The sequence below is a fragment of the Lygodium microphyllum genome, chromosome 14 (assembly GCF_053477565.2).
Source record: "Lygodium microphyllum isolate KBCC chromosome 14, Lygodium_microphyllum_v1.1.10, whole genome shotgun sequence".
NCBI classification, from domain to species: domain Eukaryota; kingdom Viridiplantae; phylum Streptophyta; class Polypodiopsida; order Schizaeales; family Lygodiaceae; genus Lygodium; species Lygodium microphyllum.
Window position 1 is genome coordinate 124,835,178 of NC_141148.1, and position 23,486 is coordinate 124,858,663.

The 23,486-nt window shown below is 40.6% G+C and overlaps 1 protein-coding gene across 4 annotated transcripts in view; it reads left to right on the top strand.

Moving 5' to 3' along the window:
* Positions 1-23,094, top strand: part of LOC148026071 (signal transducer, putative (DUF3550/UPF0682)) — a 75,665-nt gene extending 52,571 nt beyond the window's left edge. Inside the window, exons 2-9 of one of the 4 annotated variants that reach the window (XM_087693311.1) lie at positions 898-1,104; positions 1,197-1,415; positions 1,514-1,580; positions 1,731-1,973; positions 2,631-2,722; positions 2,826-3,020; positions 3,132-3,265; positions 22,131-23,094. In XM_087693311.1, the coding sequence (XP_087549437.1) occupies positions 898-1,104; positions 1,197-1,415; positions 1,514-1,580; positions 1,731-1,973; positions 2,631-2,722; positions 2,826-3,020; positions 3,132-3,265; positions 22,131-22,356 (1,383 nt within the window). In that variant the 3' untranslated portion in view covers positions 22,357-23,094. The remainder of the gene's footprint in view (positions 1-897; positions 1,105-1,196; positions 1,416-1,513; positions 1,581-1,730; positions 1,974-2,630; positions 2,723-2,825; positions 3,021-3,131; positions 3,266-22,130) is intronic. The other 3 variants (XM_087693312.1, XM_087693313.1, XM_087693314.1) reach the window with 3 other exon arrangements.
* The last annotated feature ends 392 nt before the right edge of the window (positions 23,095-23,486 follow it).

Genomic DNA, 23,486 nt, shown 5'->3' on the forward strand with positions numbered 1-23,486 from the left:
CAACTAGGGATCGGAAGAGGAACAGTGATATCCTAACTTTCCTTGGAGGAATGAGTATATCCTCTCATTCCAAGCACATGGAGCCGTTTTGAGATTGTAAAGGGCCTTCTTCAACTTGTATACCTTGTCATTGGATGAGGAAAAACTAGAAGGCTGCTCGGTCTTTATTTGTTGGTCAACCAGCTCATGTTGGGGGGTTATTTATAGGCCAGGCACTCCCTCTTATCCCTTTATCGTGTATACTTCTATATTAGGTTCCATTGGAGAGAGGGAGCTTGTGCTAGTGCCCACACAGCCAGTGACTCATGTTGTTTCTATATTGTTTCATGTCTTGGTATATGGATTCCATTTCCCAAGCATCTCTTTCCTTCTGAGTTCTTTGTGCAGTGCTCTTTTTCTATTGTAGTGTTTCTCTTTCTCTTCTCTTGTGTTACTCAATCTATTACAGCAATTTTCTATGCTTCCATTGCTGCATCCACTTCTGACAGCTCTCTTAGCTAATATTTGAAGTGCTGCCTCCCCTACCCCCCTAAAAAACCTCTTTCTGCATAATCAGTGTTTGAGTTATGTCTACTGTCTTTGAAAAGAAAAAAGACCTTAGCCTCGATGTGTTGGAAAAAGAACTTGAATGGCTGCACTATGCATTAAAATGAGCTTGTTGCAGCTTGCTACATCCCAGTAAGGGAATCCATTCTCATAAAGAAGTAATCTTGTGCTAGTGAAAGTGACTTGGTGCTCGTGAAACGTGAACTATTTTTAATCTACATGTGCATCTTACATTCCATTAATTACTCTCATACACAGATACTTTGCATAAACACTTGGAGTGTCTTTTGTTGTTGTCATTTTCTATACAAATTTTTTCTCATAGAAGAAAGCTGCCTTTCTTTTTTGTAGGGTAATGATACAAAGGAGTGGAAGCGTGTTTTCCAAGAACTTAACAGGTTCATGAAGGCAGATGCTCCATGTGAACATATCAGGCCCTTAAGGTACAGTGTGTTATTAGACCCACAGCCAAATTCCTTTCCACCTATGTCACGTCTTGGTGGAGCGAAGGCACTGAGGCTGAAAGATGCTATACTTGCAAGCTATCATCGTAATGAGGTAGTAAAAGGATTGCCACTATTAGCTTTTGAAATTGAAGTTCAATGCAGGGTTTTGACAAATGTCTGCTCATTTTAGTCACTTCCTTGTAGGTAAAGTTCATGGAGCTTACACTGGATACTTTCAGATTCCTCCAATGTCTTGAGTGGGAGCCTAGTGGGTCATTCTACCGCTCAAGGATTCTGGAATCAAATGGAGTTGTAGCTGGTCATTCTACATCCGGTCGTATGGATGAAATAATGGATCATGCTCTTCCACCTAATCCTCATAAATACATATTGTCTCGACCTAGCATTTCACAGCTATTACTTGTATGTGGAGTCTTGTAATTTTTTAATCCAAGTTGTCCAGTTTCACATTAGAGAGCAACCTACTTAACAAATAAACCAATAAATCCTCAATGTAACAGGTGATGGCAACAGTTTGTGAAGAACTGGCACCTGATTCTATCATCCTATTGTATTTCTCAGCATCAGGTAACATATATTCAATATCAATCAATCACCCTGAGGCTTCTGTGGTTTGGGCTGCCATTATGCAGTGCTGTGCATCTTAACAAGAGAATGTTGCGCTAGAGACTGTCCAACAAATACCGTGGGTATTAATAGGATGGTTGGTTTATTCAGAACTCTCATATGCTACAGGATCCAATGCAGCTCTTGAGCACATGTCCAATCCAAGCGAAGCATCATCTTCAGCTGATCAGGTTGGACGAGGACAGGAAGTAACAGCAGATGCTCATGAGGTTTCACCTTCAAGCTCACCCTTAAATGGCTCTCCCGATCATGCTTCTTCAGTTGGTGATCCGATTGTTGGAACTGCTGGGAATCATGAAAGTGGTCTCTGGTTTGGTTCACGTGCAAACTCAGGTAAGAAATCTGTAGGACATCTAGGTTTTGGTCTTTCACATTGGTTTACATTGACATGTTCCAGACAAGTTTAATCTTAATGCGACTTAAGGGCCATGCAGGTAGACTGTTTGTATTATCTTCTCTCTGGCCTGAGTCCTTCTACTGACTCACATCTCCAAAAGTCAGTTTGCATATCCCAAGTGGCTACAAGATATTTCAAGTCAAAAAGTATCTGTACTCTTTCAATATGTCTTTAACAGCAACAGGCTGGCAAAAAGCAAGAAAGCAGCAGGTCGCTACAGGAAGAATTACTGCTATGAAACAATGAAATCCGAATGGCATGCATGCTATTCTTCTTGCATAGAAAGTTTTGGCACTTTAAGTGACCTTTTTGAGATACTGGTATTTTGTTCATTTGGTTAACTGTTGATTTTCCTGAAACGTTTTGGCCAAATGTGTTTGTATATTTTGAATGGGTGAAACATGTGCCATAGCTGACTGAATACTTATCCATTCCAAATTTGGATTTTAATGCTGTAGCTACTTAAAGTGCAGTGATACTTGATTGAACACTGGCGGCTAGAAATGTGGAAGGACTTTAGACCCTTGCTTCATGATGTGTGTCACAAGATTATGCACTTTCCAAAATCGATTTTTAACAACTTGTTTTCACAGGCAACAATTATCTTTATCCTTCCGATATTCTTCCTTTTACAAGACGACCTCTGTTCATAGTCATTGACAGTGAGAACAGTGCTCCCTTTGAGGTAGGTCAAATTCATGCTATGCTTATCAGGTGCAAAGACTCTAGATTTTGGGAGATTTGATGCTTCTAAGAAATGAAAAAACTCCATATTCATCTCATGATAGCAGGTTCTTCATGGTGAAGGAAGAGGTGAAGGGGCAGTGCTGTTACTCTCTCCTGCCTTGCAGCCATCCAAGGAGCACAATAATCTGAGTTCACTACATCACAAGAGTGCTGGGAACTTTTTCACCTTGTTCCTTACTGCACCATATCTGGCTTTTTGCCAGCTTGTCAACATTTCCGTGACAAGCTTGGCACAGGTTAGTAAGTATTTTCCAGTGATTTTGCAGAGCATGCTCTCTTCAAGGTGTTTTTTTTGCAGTAAGGCGATTCTGAGTTTTAACTGCACGTACTGTGGGTTCTTTATCCAGGGTTTAAGTGAGAAAGTGCAGAAGCTTCTGACTTTTCTAGTCTCTGAATGGGGGAAAACTCTTTCCCTATCAGCACTAGATCCACTTTGGGCACGTATTATGTGGGACCCATTTCTAAGGCAACTTGTTTTAAGGTAACATTCTAATATGTGGACTTCAGTGTTCTGACTGTCAATTCAAACTAGAGGTATTCTAGTTTTGCATAGAGCTCAGGATGTCATCAGCACTTAGAGGAAGCACATAGAGGGCAATGTTTTCTGCATGCTGTCTGTGTGGATAGAATACTAGGTTACTTGGTTGCATTGAGTTGAGTTGTGGCAGGCACTGATTAAGCTCGAGTTCACCATTTTTTTGGCCTTGTATGGTAATGAAAATATTTTGAAATTTGATAGTCAGCCTAAGCTGTAAAAAACCAGCAAATCTTCCTTTTCTGCACTTACGATGTACTAGGGTGCAAAGCAGTATTCACCTGTGGGTAGCTAACGTGTGGTGCTGGAAAAACAAAGTACTAGGAATGGAAATAGGTGATCCTAATTCCATTGTGTTGGATGCAAATGTGGAATGTAATTCTCAGCTATTAAAAGCAAATGAAAGAAAACATGCAAAAGAGGGAGGGACGAGAGGAAATTGTGAATCAACAATACCAATTTCATGCTCAAATGAAATAGTTATATCTGTGGAAGTACAACTTCTTTGAGCACCTCCTCAATTGAAGGTAGCGTCATCAAACCTTTCATGATTTGGATCCTATTGAGCTAAAAAATGCATTACGTGCTGATTTCCCCAGACAGCCATTGCCAGCTCCAATCGACACTTCTCCAGTTGCATTTGGCAATTTCAACCATCGCCAGCATCCTTAGATGCTTCCATTGCTATCGCTAGGCATCGTATTGCTTCTAGTGATCTGTGTTTTGGTTTTCTACACCCTTTGACTACTCCAATCGGTGATTACAACACTCAAGATCCATCTCCAGTGGATGTCACACTTCAACACTCTATTGCTCTGCCCTTGAGCATTCTGTACACTCTTACATTCATTTACTGTATTGATTCATTCACTTTAGAGTTCTCCTTCTCTCATTGTTTGTGTTTTTGTTTTTGCATTTTAAGTTTTGAGTTTTGTATTTTGCATTTAGGGTTTGAGTTTTGCACGTCATTGCCAATGCCTTTGTGTTTTTATGGTGGTTGTACACTCTATGCTTCCTCAATGCAAACCCTAGTAGTTTCTTCACATGGTATCCGAGTCGGTGCTTTTGTAAAGAGTATCTTGCAGATATTGTGGAGACTTGGTTATGTGCAAGGCACACAAATGACTCATAACCAAATCACAATGTTTGAGAGGCCAACTTTTGAGGACCCCATGATATCTTATCAAGCTTCATCATCATTGGAGGCCTTAAGAAGGCATTATGGACTCAACAAGAAAGACAGCATCCCACCTTCACCTTCACCTTCTTTGTTTTCTCCTGTTCCAGGTTTTAGTCTCATGATAGAGGAGTTTAAAGAGTACTTGCGCATCACGTATAGTCAAGCCTTACACCCCTTCTACCAGCTTTGCTACTCTATTCGGACTGGTTGGTCAGGTTGGCCACCTCTTTGATCATGGAGAACATACAATGTTTGGGACAGCTGGTGACCCATCTTCTTCATCTCAGCCAAGCCCAGTATCAAGCTCATACAATCCCTTTGATTCATATGAATCAAAACTCTCTTCTATTTCTTCTTTTGGTGTGTACAAGATCTAGATGATTTCCTGTATGTAAACTTCAATAGGGGGGGCTCCCGAAGCATACATGCTTCATTAGGTATATATCATCTTCTATTTCATTTGAGCATGTAATCCACTCTTCTCAAATCCCTCCTATCCCATCCTTTTCTAATCCACACCTCGATTTCCTCTCTTCTTCATTCCAAAGCCTAGTATTACATCCCACTTTCGCATCTAGTACCCTAGGAGTTGAATCCTCTATCTCCGCTTCTTGCACTTTCTCTTTTTACCCACCATCTTCTATCTACCCTTACTTCACTGCTACTTTCCACCCAAATACATCATTGGGTAGAATGCCACTCTTTAATACTATGCCTTCCACATACCCACAAGTAAGCACTTATTTTTCCTCTAGGATGGTTGTGATGGGTATTCCCCCTCACTTTTCTTAGACACTCACATCTCCATTCATCGACCTTTTAGGTGCAAGGATTTCTATTCTCCGCTTATGGTGCGTCGTCACACATTCCTTGGGTCTCCTATATAGGGATTTTCATCCTCTGTCCCATGTCTCTCTATCCCTCCTTTCATGGGCGCCTCATGTGATTACCCTACCCATGTCCACATTTAGATCTAGTGTGCACCCTTTCTATATACATGGTGAGTACTGTAGGATTAATTTCCAAGTGTACTCCACTCCCTCACCCTATCCACCCTACTCCCATTACACATCCTATCCATCTCCTAGCACTACCACTCTTGTTGCAATGACTAAAACTCCGTTTTAACAAGTCGAATTTCACCATTTGGTTGAACTTCATGCAATAAGTCCTTGAATCTCAAGGTCTTTGGGACTTTGGCATTGGTCTAGAGTCTATATCGAACCCTCGATTAGCTCACCCTAATCACATCCATCAATGGAGAGCTTGCAATGCCACCGCTAATATTGAGTTAATGCAAGGGGTGTTTCATGAGTTCCACTCTCAGCGACAACATTTTCCCCTCTCATCTAAGTGTTGGAGTCATCTCATTGACCACTATGTGGCAAGAGATTGTACTTGGCATATCAATCTTGATTTTGAGCTTCAAGAGTTTTTCATTAAGAAAGGAGATGATCTAAAAGTCAAGTTGGCCGAATATCAGTGGTTACTCGTTGAGTTTGCCACTATTGGCTCCCTAAAATCAAATGACGATCAAGTTACATTCTTTTTTAGTGCATTGCTTGAAAAATATGTCAATTTTTATTCAACACATTATCTTGTTGTCCCGATTGCTGACCTTCTATGAGTTGGAATGTCTATTCTTGCATTATGTGAGGTTACACGATCAAGTCCACAAGAAGTCCTCCACATACTCTTATTCAAAGAGGGGTTGGGTTGCCTCTTCTTCATAAGGGAAAACCAGCAATGGAAAGAACTCAGAAGATGCGAAGGCAAGCCAAAACAAGAGTGACACCCCTTCGTCTGACAACATCAAAGAAATAAAACCTATATGGCACCAACTCCCTAAGAAATATATGTTTTGCACACACTGCTAGAGATTGGGCCATGTGAACGAGGAGTGTTGTACCAAGGCTGAGGGTCTTCCTCTTAAGAGAGCCTAGCAAACCATTGCGATTAGACTCCACTTCTATTGGACATTCTAGTGGGTCTACGTCTCTTATTTCTGCCCTAGTGATCGCTAGACGTGGCACGCAAATAGCCTTAGCAACCCATATCTTTTAGTACTCTTGAAGGATTAGCTAATTGGTCTACTAGCTCCTCCCCCATTGCACTCTTTGCATCCATTTCTAGATCATTCTCTGCACCTTCATTTAGGACCATTTTCCAACCTCGTCAGGTGTTTCCTTAGCAATGGCCTATTGATGGACGTATGTGATGGTGGCCTCATCCTTAGGTTTTCTTCTTTAGTCTTCCATTGCATTCACTCCTTCATACACAATCATTGCATTGCTTTTTATTTAGCTTCTTTTTTTTTTTTAGCATCTCACTACTGACCTCTTTGCTTGCAGATTTTTCTCTCTTTTGTAGGGTTTTGTATTTTAGTGTGGAGCTAACATGTAGGTTTACACCAATTCATAGGATGGAGACATGGGATGCACACCCTAGGAGGTTTGTTCTTCTACCAGCATGGAGGCTTTCCCTCCCAAGGCAAATCATCCAACATCTCTTTTGATGCTATCATGGCTATGACTTCTACCTTGCTCTTCCAGTTAGCAGCCCTTCTAGTGTGTTGAGGCAAGGGAGCATCCATTTTATTGTCCTAGAGAGTTTGCAATAGCCATCTTGGGATTGTGTTTGTTGCGTTTATAGTAGCCCTTTCTTGCTATATTACATGTTCCACTGTTGGAAGGAAAGCATCATCAAGTACGTGCTGTTTGTGCAGCAACAGCTTGCTGTGATAAGTCTGTTGGTTCGGCCATTTAGAGTAGGCTCGGACCCCAAAGAAATTGGTAAGAGGCCTTCAAATACATCACCCAAGTCATTGGTGGCTAGCATTTCAAACTGATCATACTAAAGGGCTGCATTTTCAGTAAAGACTACATTACATCTCTACTAACAAACACTTTCTTTGTGTGTGGATCATATAGCTGATAGCCTTTGGTTTCCAAACTATAGCAAATAAAAATCCATTTTATGACCTTGTCATCGAGCTTGCCACAAAGCTACTTTGGCACATGTGCACAAGCTATACATCCAAATACTTCAAATCAATCAATCTTTGGTTTCTTTCCATGCGAAGTTTCAAAAGGTGTGATAGTCTTTAGTACGTTTGTTGGTGCATGATTCAAGACATGATTAGCACATTGAAGACCCTCTAACCAAAACTTATATGGCAACCCTTTGCTACTAAGCGTACATCTAGTCATTGCTATAAGAATCCAATTTTTTGTTTTAGCAACCCATTCTGCTAAGGGGTCATCCTCATAGTGGATTGATGTGTGATACCTGTTTTAAGCAAAAATATCTCAAAAGCTTGAGATATATATATTCCCTCCTCTATCCGTGCGAAGTGTCTCTCAAAATGGTTTTTGCCTCAAGCTTAGCAACCAAATGTTTAAAGTGCATAATACATCAGATTTTGCTTCCAGCCCATACATCCAAGTATAGTGTGAGTAGTCATCTATAAAAGTGACAAAATAGAGATGATCCCCAAGTGCTTGTGTCCTCATGGGACCACATACATCCGAGTGTATTAGCTGCAATTTTCAGACAGCAGACACTACATCGTTCTTTTTGAAAGCAAACCTATGCATTTCACCTAATATACATCCTTTACATGCATGGGGAGGTGGGGTCTCCACAAGAGGTAAGGCATCCACCATCTAACAATGCTAAAGAGTCATCAAACTACCAAAACTCATATGACCAAATTGGGCATGCCATAGCTCCACATTTTGCATAGCAGGCGTAAGCGTGCTACCTACTAGAGCATCATGAGAACTCTTCTCATATGTGTCCAACAAGAAAAGGCCCTTATATAAGGTATTTGACAATTAAAGAGCGTTGTCAAGCTCTTTATCTCTAACAATACACTTGTCATCCTCAAAGATGACTTGAAATCCATGCTTATGAAAAGCTAAGATGGATGATAGATTCTTTGTAATACCAAGAACAAACAAGACATGTAGAAGCATAAAATCTAAGCCATCTGTACCAGTGATCAGCACTAAACCACAAACATCATAACTACTATTATTAGCACATGTAACACACTTCCTTCTAGGGGTTGAATGCAATGATGTGAGCAAACACTTCCACGATGTGCATGGATATCCCACTGTCAAGATACCAAGTACGTTCCATTTTAGCAGCATTAAATGCACTATCAGCCACGGAAGTATTATAATTGCACGTCAAGAATGCATAGTCCTACTCTACAAAATTGGTCGTAGCATCCCCATCTAAAGACCAAGTGGCAAATGTCTCTTGGATAGCCAAACTGGAGTCCTTTTTCTTCTCCTTGGCCAACATTTTCATGCATTCATCTTTGTTCTTTAGGTGTTGCTTTGCTTTACCCTTGCCATTATATTTAGAGAGCGTGGCTACATCACATGAATGCATAGCAATGTTTCTTCAAGTCTGTTCCTCCTTTAATAAGAGGCCTTCCAATTCCACAAAAGTAAGGAGTTGCGCCCCCCCCCCCCCCCCCCCTTCCTTTTGAAAAGACACATTCAACGAGTTATGAAGCCAACATAAAATAAAACTCTAGAAGTGAATTGAGAAAACATTCACAATTCTTGCATCCAAAATAGCCTCCTCAATATTCAGCAGCTGCTTACGTAAGTCCTTAAAGTGTGTAAGGTCATCAATCATGCTGTCACCCTCATCCCTATGTTCATTAGCCAGTTCTTTTCATAAGTAAGAGATTTTGGCTTCATTAGGAATTGCAAACATGCGTTCCAAGACATCCCAAGGTGCTTTAGAGGTCCCGCATACCCGTATATGAGGTATAATAGCTCTCTTGAGTGACAAGGCAATCAATGACAAAGCTTGTCCAGCCTTTGAATCCCATCTCCTATGATTTGATGTAGGAGGAGAAGGGGCAGCAACATGAGCAAGTGGCTGCCCTCTAGCACCATGTTGAGGTGTCTCTGAGGTGCAAGCTCATCCGGCCTTTGAATCCCATCTCCTATGATTTGATGTAGGAGGAGAAGGGGCAGCAACATGAGCAAGTGGCTGCCCTCTAGAACCATGTTGAGGTGTGTCTGAGGTGCAAGCTCATCCGGTCTTTGCAAATCTCCAATGACATAATCCCAAAGATCCTTCGCAACAAGTAGATTGCGCACCATAAAACTCCACAAGGGATAGTTGTGTTAGCAGAGTATTGTATTTGTCAGCTCATGTGTGAGTCTGAGCTTGATCTAGGCTGGGCATTTTTATTAGGTATTTTAGGTATTTTTTGGTGTGGCATTTTATGCCAGTGGAGCATTTTATGCACCAGTCGGCCAGCATTAATGCTGTCCGACCAGCATTTATTGCTCCCCACTTTTCAGCCTATTTATACTCAGTGGCTCCTCCTCAGTCATTATCGTCATCTTCACCATCTGCAGACTCTGTGGAGAGAGGAGCCAGTGCCAGTGCCAGTGCCAGTGCCCACGCAGCTAGTGACTCACTGTTGTATGCGACTGTCTCGTGTTCAGATATATGGATTCCATTTCCCGTGCATACATCTAAGTTCTCATCTGTATCGTGTTCTTTCTTTTCTCTTTTTGTCTTGTGTTTCAGCAGTTTATTTCAGCACATGTTTATGCTTCCACCGCTGCTCCACTTCTGACAAGTTGGTGCCATCTAGCTTATCCTCCTAAATGAGGACTCCCAAAATGTTGCTATGATTCCGGGTATCTTGATTTGACATTGGTGCAAATCAATGCACAAATTCAGCAACCAAACACTCACAAGATGGAGTGTGAAATGTACTCACCAAGTTCCAAAATCCCAACACGCAATACAAATGCAAGTACAAAACTGTCAATCTCCTTGAAAAGCACGCCCACTCTACACAAAACAGCACCTAATCTGCAATTTACAGCAATCCAGTGCTGTACTACTGCCTGTGCCTCAATATGCATGCCCAATATCAAACGAAGTAACTTAATGCTGAAAATCCCCTTATTTTACTGTAAGTTTTCAAATTTGTACAAATTTCTCTGCCCAATCTAACATAAACAACAAGATAATGCCATTGCAATACCTGTGTACTGCTTTGGGATGCATGCCAAGCAAAAGTCCCAAATCTCCATGAAGTTCTGAGACATTAAAGAGATTGTATACTTACAACCTGAAAACTTGATGGAATGTTGCTTCGGTATGCATGCAGACAGCAATCAGCAACTTTGATTCACCTTGGGGTGTGTGATAGATGCAAAAAGTTACAAAAGCCCCAAATCTTTAGTGCAAATGTTGAAGAAATCGCACAAATTCAACGATTTTGATGAAGATCCCCATGAAGACCTTAGATCGGACAAAAGCCCAAAATTTGTGTCACCTTGAGTTGCATGCATGAGTTCAGGATAACAAGATTGTGCTATACAACACAGTTTGGCTCAGCTGGAGGTGCAAGAGCTGTGCTAAGGTGGCAGCAAATGCAGCGCAGCTACAGTAGCAGCAACTAGGTGGTAGTGGAGATGGAGCTAAGCTAGGCTAAAGGCGTAGCAAGTGGCATTATGAGCAGGGATGTCAGAGTTGTGGCAGTGCTGCATGGACAGAAAGGAGTCAGTGTTTCATGGAAAACATGGAAAATAACATGTTTGATATCTTCAATGGTGAGCTCATTCACAAGGCTTGCAAGCATACTTTGTGCACTTGCAACTCTTTTGGTTGCCTCTCGTGAAACACCATGCCTCTACTTGTAGACCTTGATGACGTTAGCGTTGGAGCAATTGATAGACTTGCTGTTGTTGTAGGCATGATGGCATCTGTTCCATTTGCCGTATGATGTAGTCTCCTTGTGATTATTTCTAGCCTAAACTATGCATTCATCAAGTTGCATATCTTTTCATGTTTGATATTTGTGCCTACATCTATCTTCTAGATAAGAGGAATTCTTGGGGTGTACACGATAGATTCGCTGTTGTTGTAGGCAGGGTGGCATTTGTTTCATTTGCTATATGGCATAGTCTCCTTGTGATTATTTCTAGCCTAAACTATGCATTCATCAAGTTGCATATCTTTTCACATTTGATATTTGTACCTACATCTACCTTCCAGACAAGAGGAATTCTTGGGATGTACACAATATCGTTATCCACACATCAAGTATTTGTAACATCATCTAGACAACCACATCATTTGTGCCTTTGGGCTATCTTTTCCTAGATGTTGTCTTTTAGGGAGGGAGCTTGGAGCCACAACACCTTGTGAACAATTTTGTAGTGCCTTGTCACATTTGGTCTTTCCTCCCATAGCTCCCATACAATTTATATGAAACCTAGTGGAGTCCTACATATTGTTCACAAAGTTAGATTGATGCTATGCTCCATAATTGTGAATTGCTCTCTTAGTGGACTTGACACATCTTGTGGTAATACTATTGCCTGATGTAGAGTTTCTCCATCCTTAGAGCCTCCATATGCAGCATTACCCATTGAACATGTGTTATCTCCTTTCCTACATATTGTTCACAAAGTTAGATTGATGCTATGCTCCATAATTGTGAATTGCTCTCTTAGTGGACTTGACACATCTTGTGGTAATACTATTGCCTGATGTAGAGTTTCTCCATCCTTAGAGCCTCCATATGCAGCATTACCCATTGAACATGTGTTATCTCCTTTCACCCCACTAAATGAAATCTTTCAAGGCCGGCCTTTTTGTTATCAGTCCTAGTTTCCATGATAGACCAAGGTCCTATTGTATTTGTTGATTTCCTCCTCTTGCGTTGCACAGTCTCCTTGTTCCCTTGCAAAGTTGTTGGCTCCTCAAACATAGGAGTTTCCATTGCTTCATGTACCGTATGTGTAACATGTGGTGGGCTTGGGATATTCCTAGTTGCAATGTGGTGCAGAACTACTTCCATGCTCGAGCCATCACCAAGATGCCTACCAAGGATATATGCATATTGTCTTGCACTCTAAAAGTGAGGTCTTGTCCTTGAATCCCTCCCCAGCAAGCCACGAACCATACTCTCTGAGAGATTTGTATTGGGTATTTGGGCAACCTCCACATTTTGAAGATATGCTAGGGTTTGCAATGAGGAAACATAGCATGTATGGCCAAGACTGAAACACAAAGACTCAGACAAAGACATGCTAGGGTTTGCAATGAGGAAACACAGCATGTATGGCCAAGACTGAAACAAAAGACTCAGACAAAGACGAGCAAAACTCAAACCCTAAACGTAAAATGCAAAACACAAAAACACAAACATAGGGACAAACACAGAGTAAAGAAACTCTTAAGTAAATGAATGGTGTAAGAGTGTATAGAATGCCCAAGGGCAGAGCAATGCAAAGTCGAAGAGTGACGTCCATCAGAGACAGATCCCAAGTGCACTAACCACCAGTCAAAGATGAGAGAGTGCTAAATAATGAATTGCAACAGGTTGGTAGTCCAAACACAGCAATTGGAGGCTGAAATCTAGTAAGTGTAGCAATGTACCACTAGAGGAAGGCTGAAAATTGATCACCTGAGGTAGCGATAACAGGAGAGGTGTTTGCTGATGTAGACAGTCTGCTAGACAGCAAAAACGTAGGTATTGCAGCATTTGCACAGTGGGAGAGATGACAGTAGCTTGTCGCCTAGCTCTAAATGCTGAAAACGTAGGCTGATTAGGTGTTATGATGGCACAGTAGATGGAGACCTCTAAACAGCAAGGCGATGGTTGAAAATAGGCCACCCAAGGATGGATAGTGATGAGTTGCAATCGGTGATAGCTGAACAGTAGATGGTAGGTGGCTGATGGCTAAAAACTGTATGGTAGAGTGAGAAACTTGCACAAAAAGATGAGGTTGAATGGTGGGCAGTGAAACTAGCCTTCTTGGAAGCGGTGGTAATTCCCTAATCAAGCACTTAGTTACAGCAATCAACAAATGAACATAACTTAAATTGCACAAATTGCCTTGATAATCTCCGACGTTCGACACCTTGTTAACCCCAAAACTAGCACCCCTTTCGGTATTTTTTTAACTTGATTGCATGGAATGAGTACAAGTTGAGATTCACAATCTCCTTTGCTGTTCCAAAAGCCCCTTTGTTGTAGCAACAATCAGCAATCAATTCGGGCCGATTGCCCCTTGATTTTTCACCCAAGACTTGCACAAATGGAACCACCAACTATCCAAATGTTGCCTCAAATTAAAATGAATGGGCTGGCATTTGACTTCCTTGGCAATTACACAAATTTCAAGTGCTGAATTCAGTGTATGATGCCTTCATCAATTGGCACGAGTCTTGAGGTAGCTCTAAAACCCTAATTTCTGTTAAAAATTTAGGGTTTACAACAAAGATCTCTTTGATGTCTACCAACTTTGGTTGAGATCTGCTCAAAATGGCTGAGAAATGCTGAGATCTCCTAAGAATGGATTGGAGAAGGTGAGAGAAAGCCAAGATGAGAGAGAAATCTGATTTTCTTCACGAGAAAACTCTAATTCTACCCGTTGCTTGCTCCAACTTGCATTTTATGCAGTCACCTACTGCCAAGCACCTCCAAAATGTTGTCACATGAGCAGCAATGCCATTGCCAACCCCTAGAAGATGACTCCTACTATCCCTTGTTTGTTGAGGCCCCTAGATGGCTATCTTTTGCAGCAAATTGTTATTCTCTAATCAGAATGGACCAGCAACTCTTTCTCTCTTTTTTTTTTCGTAATGCATGTTATATTTATAAAGTACTAAACAACAAAAGAGTTACAAAAGTCATGGCAAAGACGTAGAGAAAATTGCCATATGCCAGGGAAGTAAGTCCTCCCAAGGGCTTAGCAAGAAGCCAACCATTGCTCGCCAAACCACTGACAAGAGTGACCAGATTTTCTTAGCGAGAGGGCAAGAAATAAATCAATGACGGGCCGATTCCACACTGGTGGTGCAAAAGAAACAATTGCCGTTGGAGATTCGACGCTTGGAAAGGCTAAAGCAAGAGGAAGACCACCAATCGTCACCCTCCAAAGAAAGAACTTGCATTTGAACAGTATCTTGTTCAACCAGCCCTCCATCACAGTTACCTTCCACCATGACTGAGATTTACGCAATCGCCATACAATATTAGCTTTAGTAGCCAGCCATTGATGATCTTTAATCAGAAGATGATACACCTGGTTAGCTGAAGCCTTTTCCAAATTCAGCCGGCCTGCAAGATCCCAGTCCTGCCAGGGACGATCCGAAGCAAGGGCAGGAAAGGGTTGTCTGCTTTGGAGCACCATCAAAAGCTGTCTCCATAAATCACGGTATCCACAAGGGATCATGAAAAGTCTCCTGGCTGTACGAAACGATATCAACACATTGTGACTGGCAAGGGTGCATCTACAACTGAAGTCAAGCCCAAGCGTGCCATGCGGTTAAATTTTGGCCTGAGCTCATGTTTGCCTTCCCAAGAAAGTAATCGCGAGGTTGCCAACAATTCCAATTGAAAAGAGTTAGTAGCTAAGCGGTCCTCCACAGGATGCTACTGAGCCTTCTGGAGAACCAATTTCCAGGAACATACCAGATGAGCAAGCAAGGATGATGGACTAGAAAACCGAGAGTCTGCATTAAGAACATGCCACCAGGAGCTCCGAATTTGGGTATTCCCATGCACAAGCCTATGATCCTCAAGAAAATCCAAAATAGCCCCACCACCCATGCGTTTGGGGGTACATGCATGCTACCAAGAAATCCATGAAATACCTGCATGCAAGGAATCCTTCTTCCATAACATGAAACGAATGTACTGAGTAAGAGCATTCAATGTAGTAGTAGTCCAAGGCAGCAATGGCAAGAAATATATGAGCATTGGCAACAAAATTGTCTGAGCCACTTTGAGGCGAACATGGAAGGGCCACGCCTGACTCAATACAAAAACTTAGTTGCCAGTTTCTGTGAAATCCACTCTAGTAGTTTCTTTGGCCGAACATCAACACCCAAAGAGTACCCAAGATGCCTAACAATGAAACCACGGGAAACAACCATTCCTTGCCAGTCCAATGACTACAAATCTGACTCCGTGCAACTGAGAATGGTTGATTTCAAAGCATTGATATGAAGACCAGAAGCCTGACCAAAGAGAGTCCAAACATCTCATGCTTTGCGAAGATTATCCTTGTCCGCATGCAAAATCATAAAGCTGTCATCAGCCAAGGATTGACTAATAAGGTGCTGTCCAAAAGGAAGAGACAATCTAGCCAACTGATTAGAAGCTGTCATATGGGATAACATCGAAAGAATCGGATGAGTTGCAATGGCAAAAAAGAGAGGACTCAAAGGGTAACCCTGTCTCACAGAGCGTGCAAGGACAAATGGCTTGGTAACGCCACCATTCAACATAACTCGCGAAGAAGCCGCAGCACTAATGGTGTAGATCAAACGAGACATCCGAGTACCAAAGCCCATAGTAGACATAAGTTCTGCAATGAAAGGCCAGTCTAAATAATCAAAAGTCTTTTCCAAGTCCAATTGGATCAATACCACCTCTTGATTAGAGTGCTTTGCATAGTCAATAGCCATTTGCACATTTAAGACATTATGTAGAATGTTTCAACCCTTAATGAAACCATATTGAAGAGGATGCACAATGGCAGGCATATGCTTATGAAGCCGATTCGCCATCACTTTGGAAAATATTTTATACATAGAACCCATCAAAGAAATTGGATGCCAATAATTCAACATAGACGGCGAAGGAACTTTTGGAAGCAGTTTGATAAGTCCTTTCCATGAGGAAGGCATGAACCCCGTTTCCCAAACCTGCTGAAACTAGCCGTCAATGGTTTCACCAATTAGGTAGCAAAAACCTCAAAGAATTCATTGGTGAGACCATCCCAACCGGGACTTTTATCCTTGGGCAAGCATGGCAAAACATCCATAATCTCCTCCTCACGAATATTGGTCTCCAATGTAGTTTGCATGTCATGCGGAACCTGATTGCAGACCAAATCATAGAAAACTGAGCAGGCATGAGTAATTTGGTCAGAAAGTGAAGGAGTAGAACCAAGAAGGTCTAGAAAATAATTACTACACATATTCTCTCTCTCTCTCCCAAGTTGTAAACTAATTGAATGGCTCAGACCTAGTCCCCCAAAAACGTTTTCTAAGTTTGCATGGGCATTTTTGCTAAGCAGCAACCTTCTAAACCCATTTTTCAGCATTATTCAGTCATTTAATTAATTTTTAGAATTAAATAATTCTAAAAATTAATTTCGACTTTTTTGACCCTGCCCAAAATTAAATGTGTCCATCCATAGTTAAATTGGCTAGGCCATTTGCAACCTGGAGTGGTCTGCAGATTCTATTGACCTTTAGACTAGCATTAATTAATTAATTAGTACTAGTTGCTAGTGTCACTACCAACACTTATTGACCAAATAACTATCCTAGGGTCAAAACTGACACCAACTAGCCCCCAAAGCCCAACTGGCATACCTTATCACAACTTTTGCCTTTGATACCCATTGCAGCCTCGAGGTCCTTGGTCCATTACCATGAAATAATTGCTATGTATATCACATATGCTAAACACCTTGTATATTTGATTAATAACTTAATCAGATGTCATCATCAAAATTAAAGCATCTCAAAATTTCACATCTCTGTGAGACAAACCTCCCCTCCCCCCCCCCCCCTTGAACTCCCTGCAATCATCTTTGATTGCATTGCATTGTGCCAAAGGAAAAGCCAACTGCACTAGAATTTCTATAAGACATCACAGTCATAACATTGCCACTTACCCTAACATATAAATACACTCTTTATTCTTTGTGTACCGATACAATCCGGTACACTTATCTTGGCATTCACTCTCTCACTCTCAACACTACTACTACACTTCTAACTCGCACTCCCATTGTGCGCTCTTCCCTTCAGACTGGTATCAGAGCTGCGGCTAAGGTGGGCACGCTTCCCAAAGTCTATGCATGTCAGCTTCAACTTGTCCACGTGAAGAAATATCAGTTCAAGCCAGGTCAAGTGTAGACGACAACTTCAAGCACGTGTGTGTACTGGACAAATAGGCAACAATATTTTCAATCAGTTTTGACCAAGCAAGTGCAAGCAACAATTCCCAAATCAACGTGAGAGCAAGGACAGCTCACATGGTCAAGCGATAGTCAATTTTGACAAGCAGGACATAAGCAAGAGATCACAATAGATCATGATAGTCAATCGACAGTTTGTTTGACATTCTTGTGTGACTTTGGCACATTTATATAGACCCTTGCTTCACGCATGGAAGCATAGTTAAGATTTTTCAGCAATTTCATGCTCGAAATTTGGGGGCTTTTCCTGGATTTGATACAGTTCATGCATAAGTTGTGTATTTGAAGTTGATTTGGATGTATATGTATGCAGTATACATGTCAAGCAGCTCCTATTGAGTTGATGTATTGCTGAATATTCATGGTGCAACAGTCTTAGAGATCATTTGCGGATTTGGGATTGTTGCAAATGTAAATCTTTGGTGCATTGCTAAAGTGGGAGTCACCTAGCAGCAGTGATGTATGCATGTAATGTATGCTGAAATTTCAGTTATATTGCTGAAAGTCATTTCCTCTGTTGCTATTCTTGACTTTGGGCATTGTTTGTAATACAGTTACACTAAATCTTGCTCTTATTTCTTTAAATTTCGGGTTGAAATTAGCTAAATATTTAGTATGTTGTTTGCTATCATAAATTACAGCATTGGTACTTGGTACTTTGTTAACAAATGGCCACTAATGCTTCTAGCAGCAATGACACTAAATCCCTCCTTGAAATCAAGAGGTTTGATGGCATTGGCTTTGATCTATGGAAGGACAGGATGCAAGGCATTTTGTTTCTCAAAGACTGTGATAATGCTCTCTTGGAAACTAAGCATGCAACTATGACAAATGAGGATTGGGCTAGACTCAACAAGAAAGCCATTGCATACATTAAAATGGGTTTCTAGGATGACTTGATGGTCTGATGTAACAGAAAGTAAGAGATACAAAGAGATTGCTGACGTGATGGTCTGATGTAAATATTTACTACTTAATTCAATTATCTTAACGAAAAAAAAATGATTATATCTAATGATATACTTACAAACATTAAGCAACTTGATATAGCTTATGCTGTATGGAAAAAGTTAATGGATACTTATGAAAATATAACTCCAGTAAATCAAGGGCATCTCATGCGCAAGCTTGTAAACATGAAATTCTATGAGTCTAAGCTAGTATTTGAGCATTTGAGTGCTTTCATAGGGATTTTGAGTCAATTGCAGGACTCTGATTTACAGCCCTTCAATGATAAACTAAAAGCTATTTTCTTGCTTATGACTTTACGTGATAGCTAGGAGGCTTTGGTTGTTCCACTTAGCAACAACACTTCTTTAACCTAAGATGGTGTTAGGGGCTCTATCCTCAATGAGGAGATTAGAAGAAAGTCCGATGGAGAAAGCAATGGTTCAGCCTATCATCTTAGAGGTAGGTTAGAGAAGAGGGGTAATGGAGCAAATAAAGGCAAAAGTAGAAGTAAAAGCAAGGGCAAACAGTAGGATGTTACTTGCTATCAATGTAGATGAAAAGGGCATAAAAAGCGGGAGTGCCAATATTACAAGAAAGAGCAAGAAAGAAGAAACGGCAGGGAAAGAAAATACTTGTTGCAACCTCATGCAATGTAGACATTATGGCAGCAACAGGTGATATGCACATCACCAAAAAGGAAGTAATTGATGCCTTACTTTCAGCTCATAATGGGTTGTCCCAATCATGGATAGTAGACAGCGATGCCTCTTTTCATGTTACTCCCTCCTTGAAGTCATTTTCTTAATACACTATAGGTTGCCTAGGCAGAGTTTACTTGGGCAACAACTATGCATGTGAGATAGAGGACGTAGGTACCATTCATTTGGTTCTTGAAAACAACTAAGAGCTGATTTTGCAGGATGTCAAATATGTACCCGGCATAAAGAAAAGTCTACTGTAGTTGGGTAGCTTGATACAATAGGATATTTTACTACCTTTGGTGGTGGATCTTGGAAGGTCCACAAGGGCTCTATGCTGATTGTTAAAGGCAACAAAAGGGGGACTTTGTATTATTTGCATTGTAAAGCATTACCTGGCAAGTTCTTGGTTGTGGCTGAAGTTCATTCACAAACGGATATAAAAGGCTCTAGTCTCGAATTTTGTAATGATTGCATATATGGAAAACATGTCCACAGCTAATCTCCCGCAGTAGTTTTAGGGAGAGGCAATTTATATATGCAATTGCTCTCCAAATCATGCATTGGAAAATGGCATTCCTAAAGAGGTTTGGTCTAGCAAACCTACTTCATATGACCATTTGTGTGCTTTTGGTTGTGATGCTTTTATGCATGTATCTATAGATCAGAGAACCAAACTAGACATGGAATCCATTAAGGGCATCTTCATGGGATATGGAGATGAGGGAGAGATGCGTTATAGAGTTTAGCTTCCTGAGGGCAAGAAGATCGTACGCAGTCGAGACACAGTATTAAATGGGGCAAAGTTGCTGAAACATGCTACAGCCAGCCATGCAACAGCCCCTAGCTGAAGATTCTATCCCTTTTGATGCTGAAAATGAGCAACAACCCATTGTGCTACAGCCAAAAGATAATGGGCAGCAAGAACATGCTGAAAATAGGTTACAGTAGCACAAAAATGCTGAATATCAGCAACATGGTGATGATGTGCACATACCCCGAGGATGTATGCCCATTGCCCGACAATACAAATCATTGGGTAAAAAGGTCTACGCCTGTCTAAAGGCAGCCACAGAGGTTTCAGCCATCTTTGGAAGGACAAACAGAAACTTGTTAGGTTGATTTAAGAGTTTCACGATGTGTTTGTCCTAAAGGGTATTCCGTTGTATGTATTGACTCAAACCATTCCAAAAAATCTCAATGTCAAGCTTGAAGTAAAGACAATATCCCATGAATTTGAGATACATTCATCACATTAGAAAGAGTTGAATAAACTTCTAAAGGCCAAATTCATCTACGAAATTGAGTGTATTGACTGGATGTCACTCATTATAGTGGTACTCAAGAAGAACAAAAAAATCCAAGTATATGTGAATTACAAAAAAGTAATCACGGTTCACAAAGAGAGGCCATTGCTAAATTCCATATATAAAGGTCAGATTCATTTAGGACATTGAGTGTATGGACTAGATGTCACTTGTTATGGTGGTACTCAAAAGAACAACAAAATCCAAGTATATGTATACTGATTCAAGTTACATAATCTAGTAATGAAACCTAAACCATAAACCCAGTATACCAAGGAGCAGAGGAACAACCTAGACCAACGAGATCACATCTTTCTTGCACAGCTTTCAGCAGGGTAGTGATCAAGAAGTCATAAAGTGGATCAAACCAGTCAACCACTTGAAGCTAGCGTCCCAATATTATAGAAACTGTACATGACTTGGCATTGATGTCAACAAAGCTTTGGCATTATCATTCAAGAAGATCCATATAGAAGACTCCAAGGTGCAAACCATCATTGACCATCTACAATAATTAACATAGAAACTGTACATGACTTGGCATTGATGTCAACAAAGCTTTGGCATTATCATTCAAGAAGATCCATATAGAAGACTCCAAGGTGCAAACCATCATTGACCATCTACAATAATTAACATAGTTGGTACATGAATTTGGCTTTGTATGAAAATGATAGAAACGTTTGCATAAATCTCATGTCCCTCAAAATGTTCTTCCCTGAAGCATTAAGCTGTTGTACAGAATGGAACACTAGGAGAAAGTTTATAGCTTATAGTAGAGACATCAGGAAATGTTCTACGAGCATTGCTCTTTAACATGGAAATCAAAAAATATGGGTAACAAATATTATAGAACCTTTTGCAGTTGGTTTTGACATATGGAGCCTTCTCAAAGAGTTGTTTGTGTCAAGAAAAAAGAACAAATTCTGATCTCTTTGATCATCCTTCAAGGTACTTAGCTAAAGGTCCCAAGTACAACCATGTGGATTTGGAATTACATGCTGATGCCCATGACTTCAATAGCTACACCAATGATTTGGAGGATATATTCTGTATAATACGTAGGGTTCCTTTTGGTCAAGTAGCCATTATTTTCATTTGGTTAAGTGGTATGTACTTCCACGGAGCTTGTTTCTCAAATTACGAAGCATGGTTAGATGATTTGACCCACATAAAGCCTAGAGCTCGAGTGGTTTGGCCAATAGTCAGATAGCAAATACTGAATGGAGATGGAGGAGGATTCCGGGGAGTACATATAGCATCTGGATTTTTTCAGATATGGCAGGCAGCTAAAACAACCAGCAAGCTGCGACTGTATTGGACTGCCATAGGCTTCTTCACTTTCACAGGCTTAATGGTCCTACTACCACAAAGCGGCTCCCAATTTTATTTCCTTGTGGTTACACAGTTTTACTCAGGGTAAAAACCCACAATTTTGTAAAGCTTTGGTTGTTTCTGTAAAGAAAATGTAAACAAATTCTGGTCTCTGGATTCATTCTTCAAGGATGTAAGTTACTGAGTTTTACTTACTGGTTTAATTTGCACAATCACATTTTCAATTTGAGTTTAGCACCTAAATGTATACTCAGAAAATTGCAGACTGCCTGCTAGCAATCCTTTCTTCTACCAGGACGTGTTTGAAGTTTGGCTTACCTTTTTTGTCTGTTGCAGGTTTATTTTCTGCAGGGCATGCCTCACTTTACATAAGCACTATGGAGGCAAACAAGAATATTTACCAAGGTGTCTTCCCTCTTTGCCAAAAGAGGTACTCCCTGGCGAATCAGTTGTCGAAAGCTGTGTTTCTCAAGTGGCTAGTTATCTTAATGTTGTAGATCAATTCACAATTTCTCAAAGAACTCTGGATGTGGAGAAAGTAAGTCAGCCACAGAATGAATAGAAGTACAATACTCAAATCTCTTCAAATATGGAGAAAGCAAATCAGGAACAAGAGTACAATACTCAAATTCTTGTTATGCTGTATGCTCTGGTTACCTACTTGATCAGCAGAAGATGAATTTATAGGTATCAGCTTCAAGTCAACAGAAGTCAAATCAATTGAGCAAATCTCCTTGTCAGCTGATAGTTGACATTCTTGAGAGAGCATTTACTTTGTCTTGGCACAAGCCATCAACTCCTTCACTTATTCACAGGCTTGAAGAGTGAATATGGTGGAGTTCTGGCACAAGCAGATTCCAACAAAGGTAGGGAAATTCAGCTGACTACTTGTAAATCAACCCTACTGTAAGTCAGAACAGGAGGCAGATCTGTTTGGTACCAATTATGTTTGGCACCTGACCACACGAATATAGTAGATGATATCTTAATGAGCAAACTGTTGCTTATTTACATTGTTGGTATAACATTTTGCATAGTACCTCGCAGATGCATGCAGGTTCCTGATTTTGTGTGCAGTGTGATACTGCATCCATGCTCTTAGTAGCCATAGCTCGTTAAAAAGCTGAAATATGTTAGTGTCTTTCAGGCCTATATGCATTTAGCAAGTGAACAAGTGGGCTGCATTTATTTTTTTTGCATCATAACTCTTATTTGGTTACTTTGAAACAAATAACTCAAGTGATTAATGTAAGAGACATGCTGAATATGTATATTATTGGCTATCTGACTTCAACATTGCCTGGCAAAACAAATTAATGTGTTGTCTTTGATCTCTGGTCCTGTAATCATGAGCTTTAAATGAGTACCAATATTAGGAGAATGGCGAAGTACATTCTTTGCCTCCATAATGCTCATGTAAAAGGAGGCAAGCATTTTAGCAAAGGCTTTGTACATTTGGCACTCATGTGATAAGTATGACCATATAGAACTTGTGTGATAAGTGAGAGCATTAAGAATTGAGGACTGATATTTGAGAAACACCTGTTTTAATTGCATTATGCCACATTTGGGCTGTTAACTGTAGGAAAATATAATCATGGAAACACTGGCCCAGGAACAGTAAAGTAATGATGAATGAGAATGAAAATTTTGGACTCTGTACCAAAGGAAAAGCATTAGCGTGAAAACACT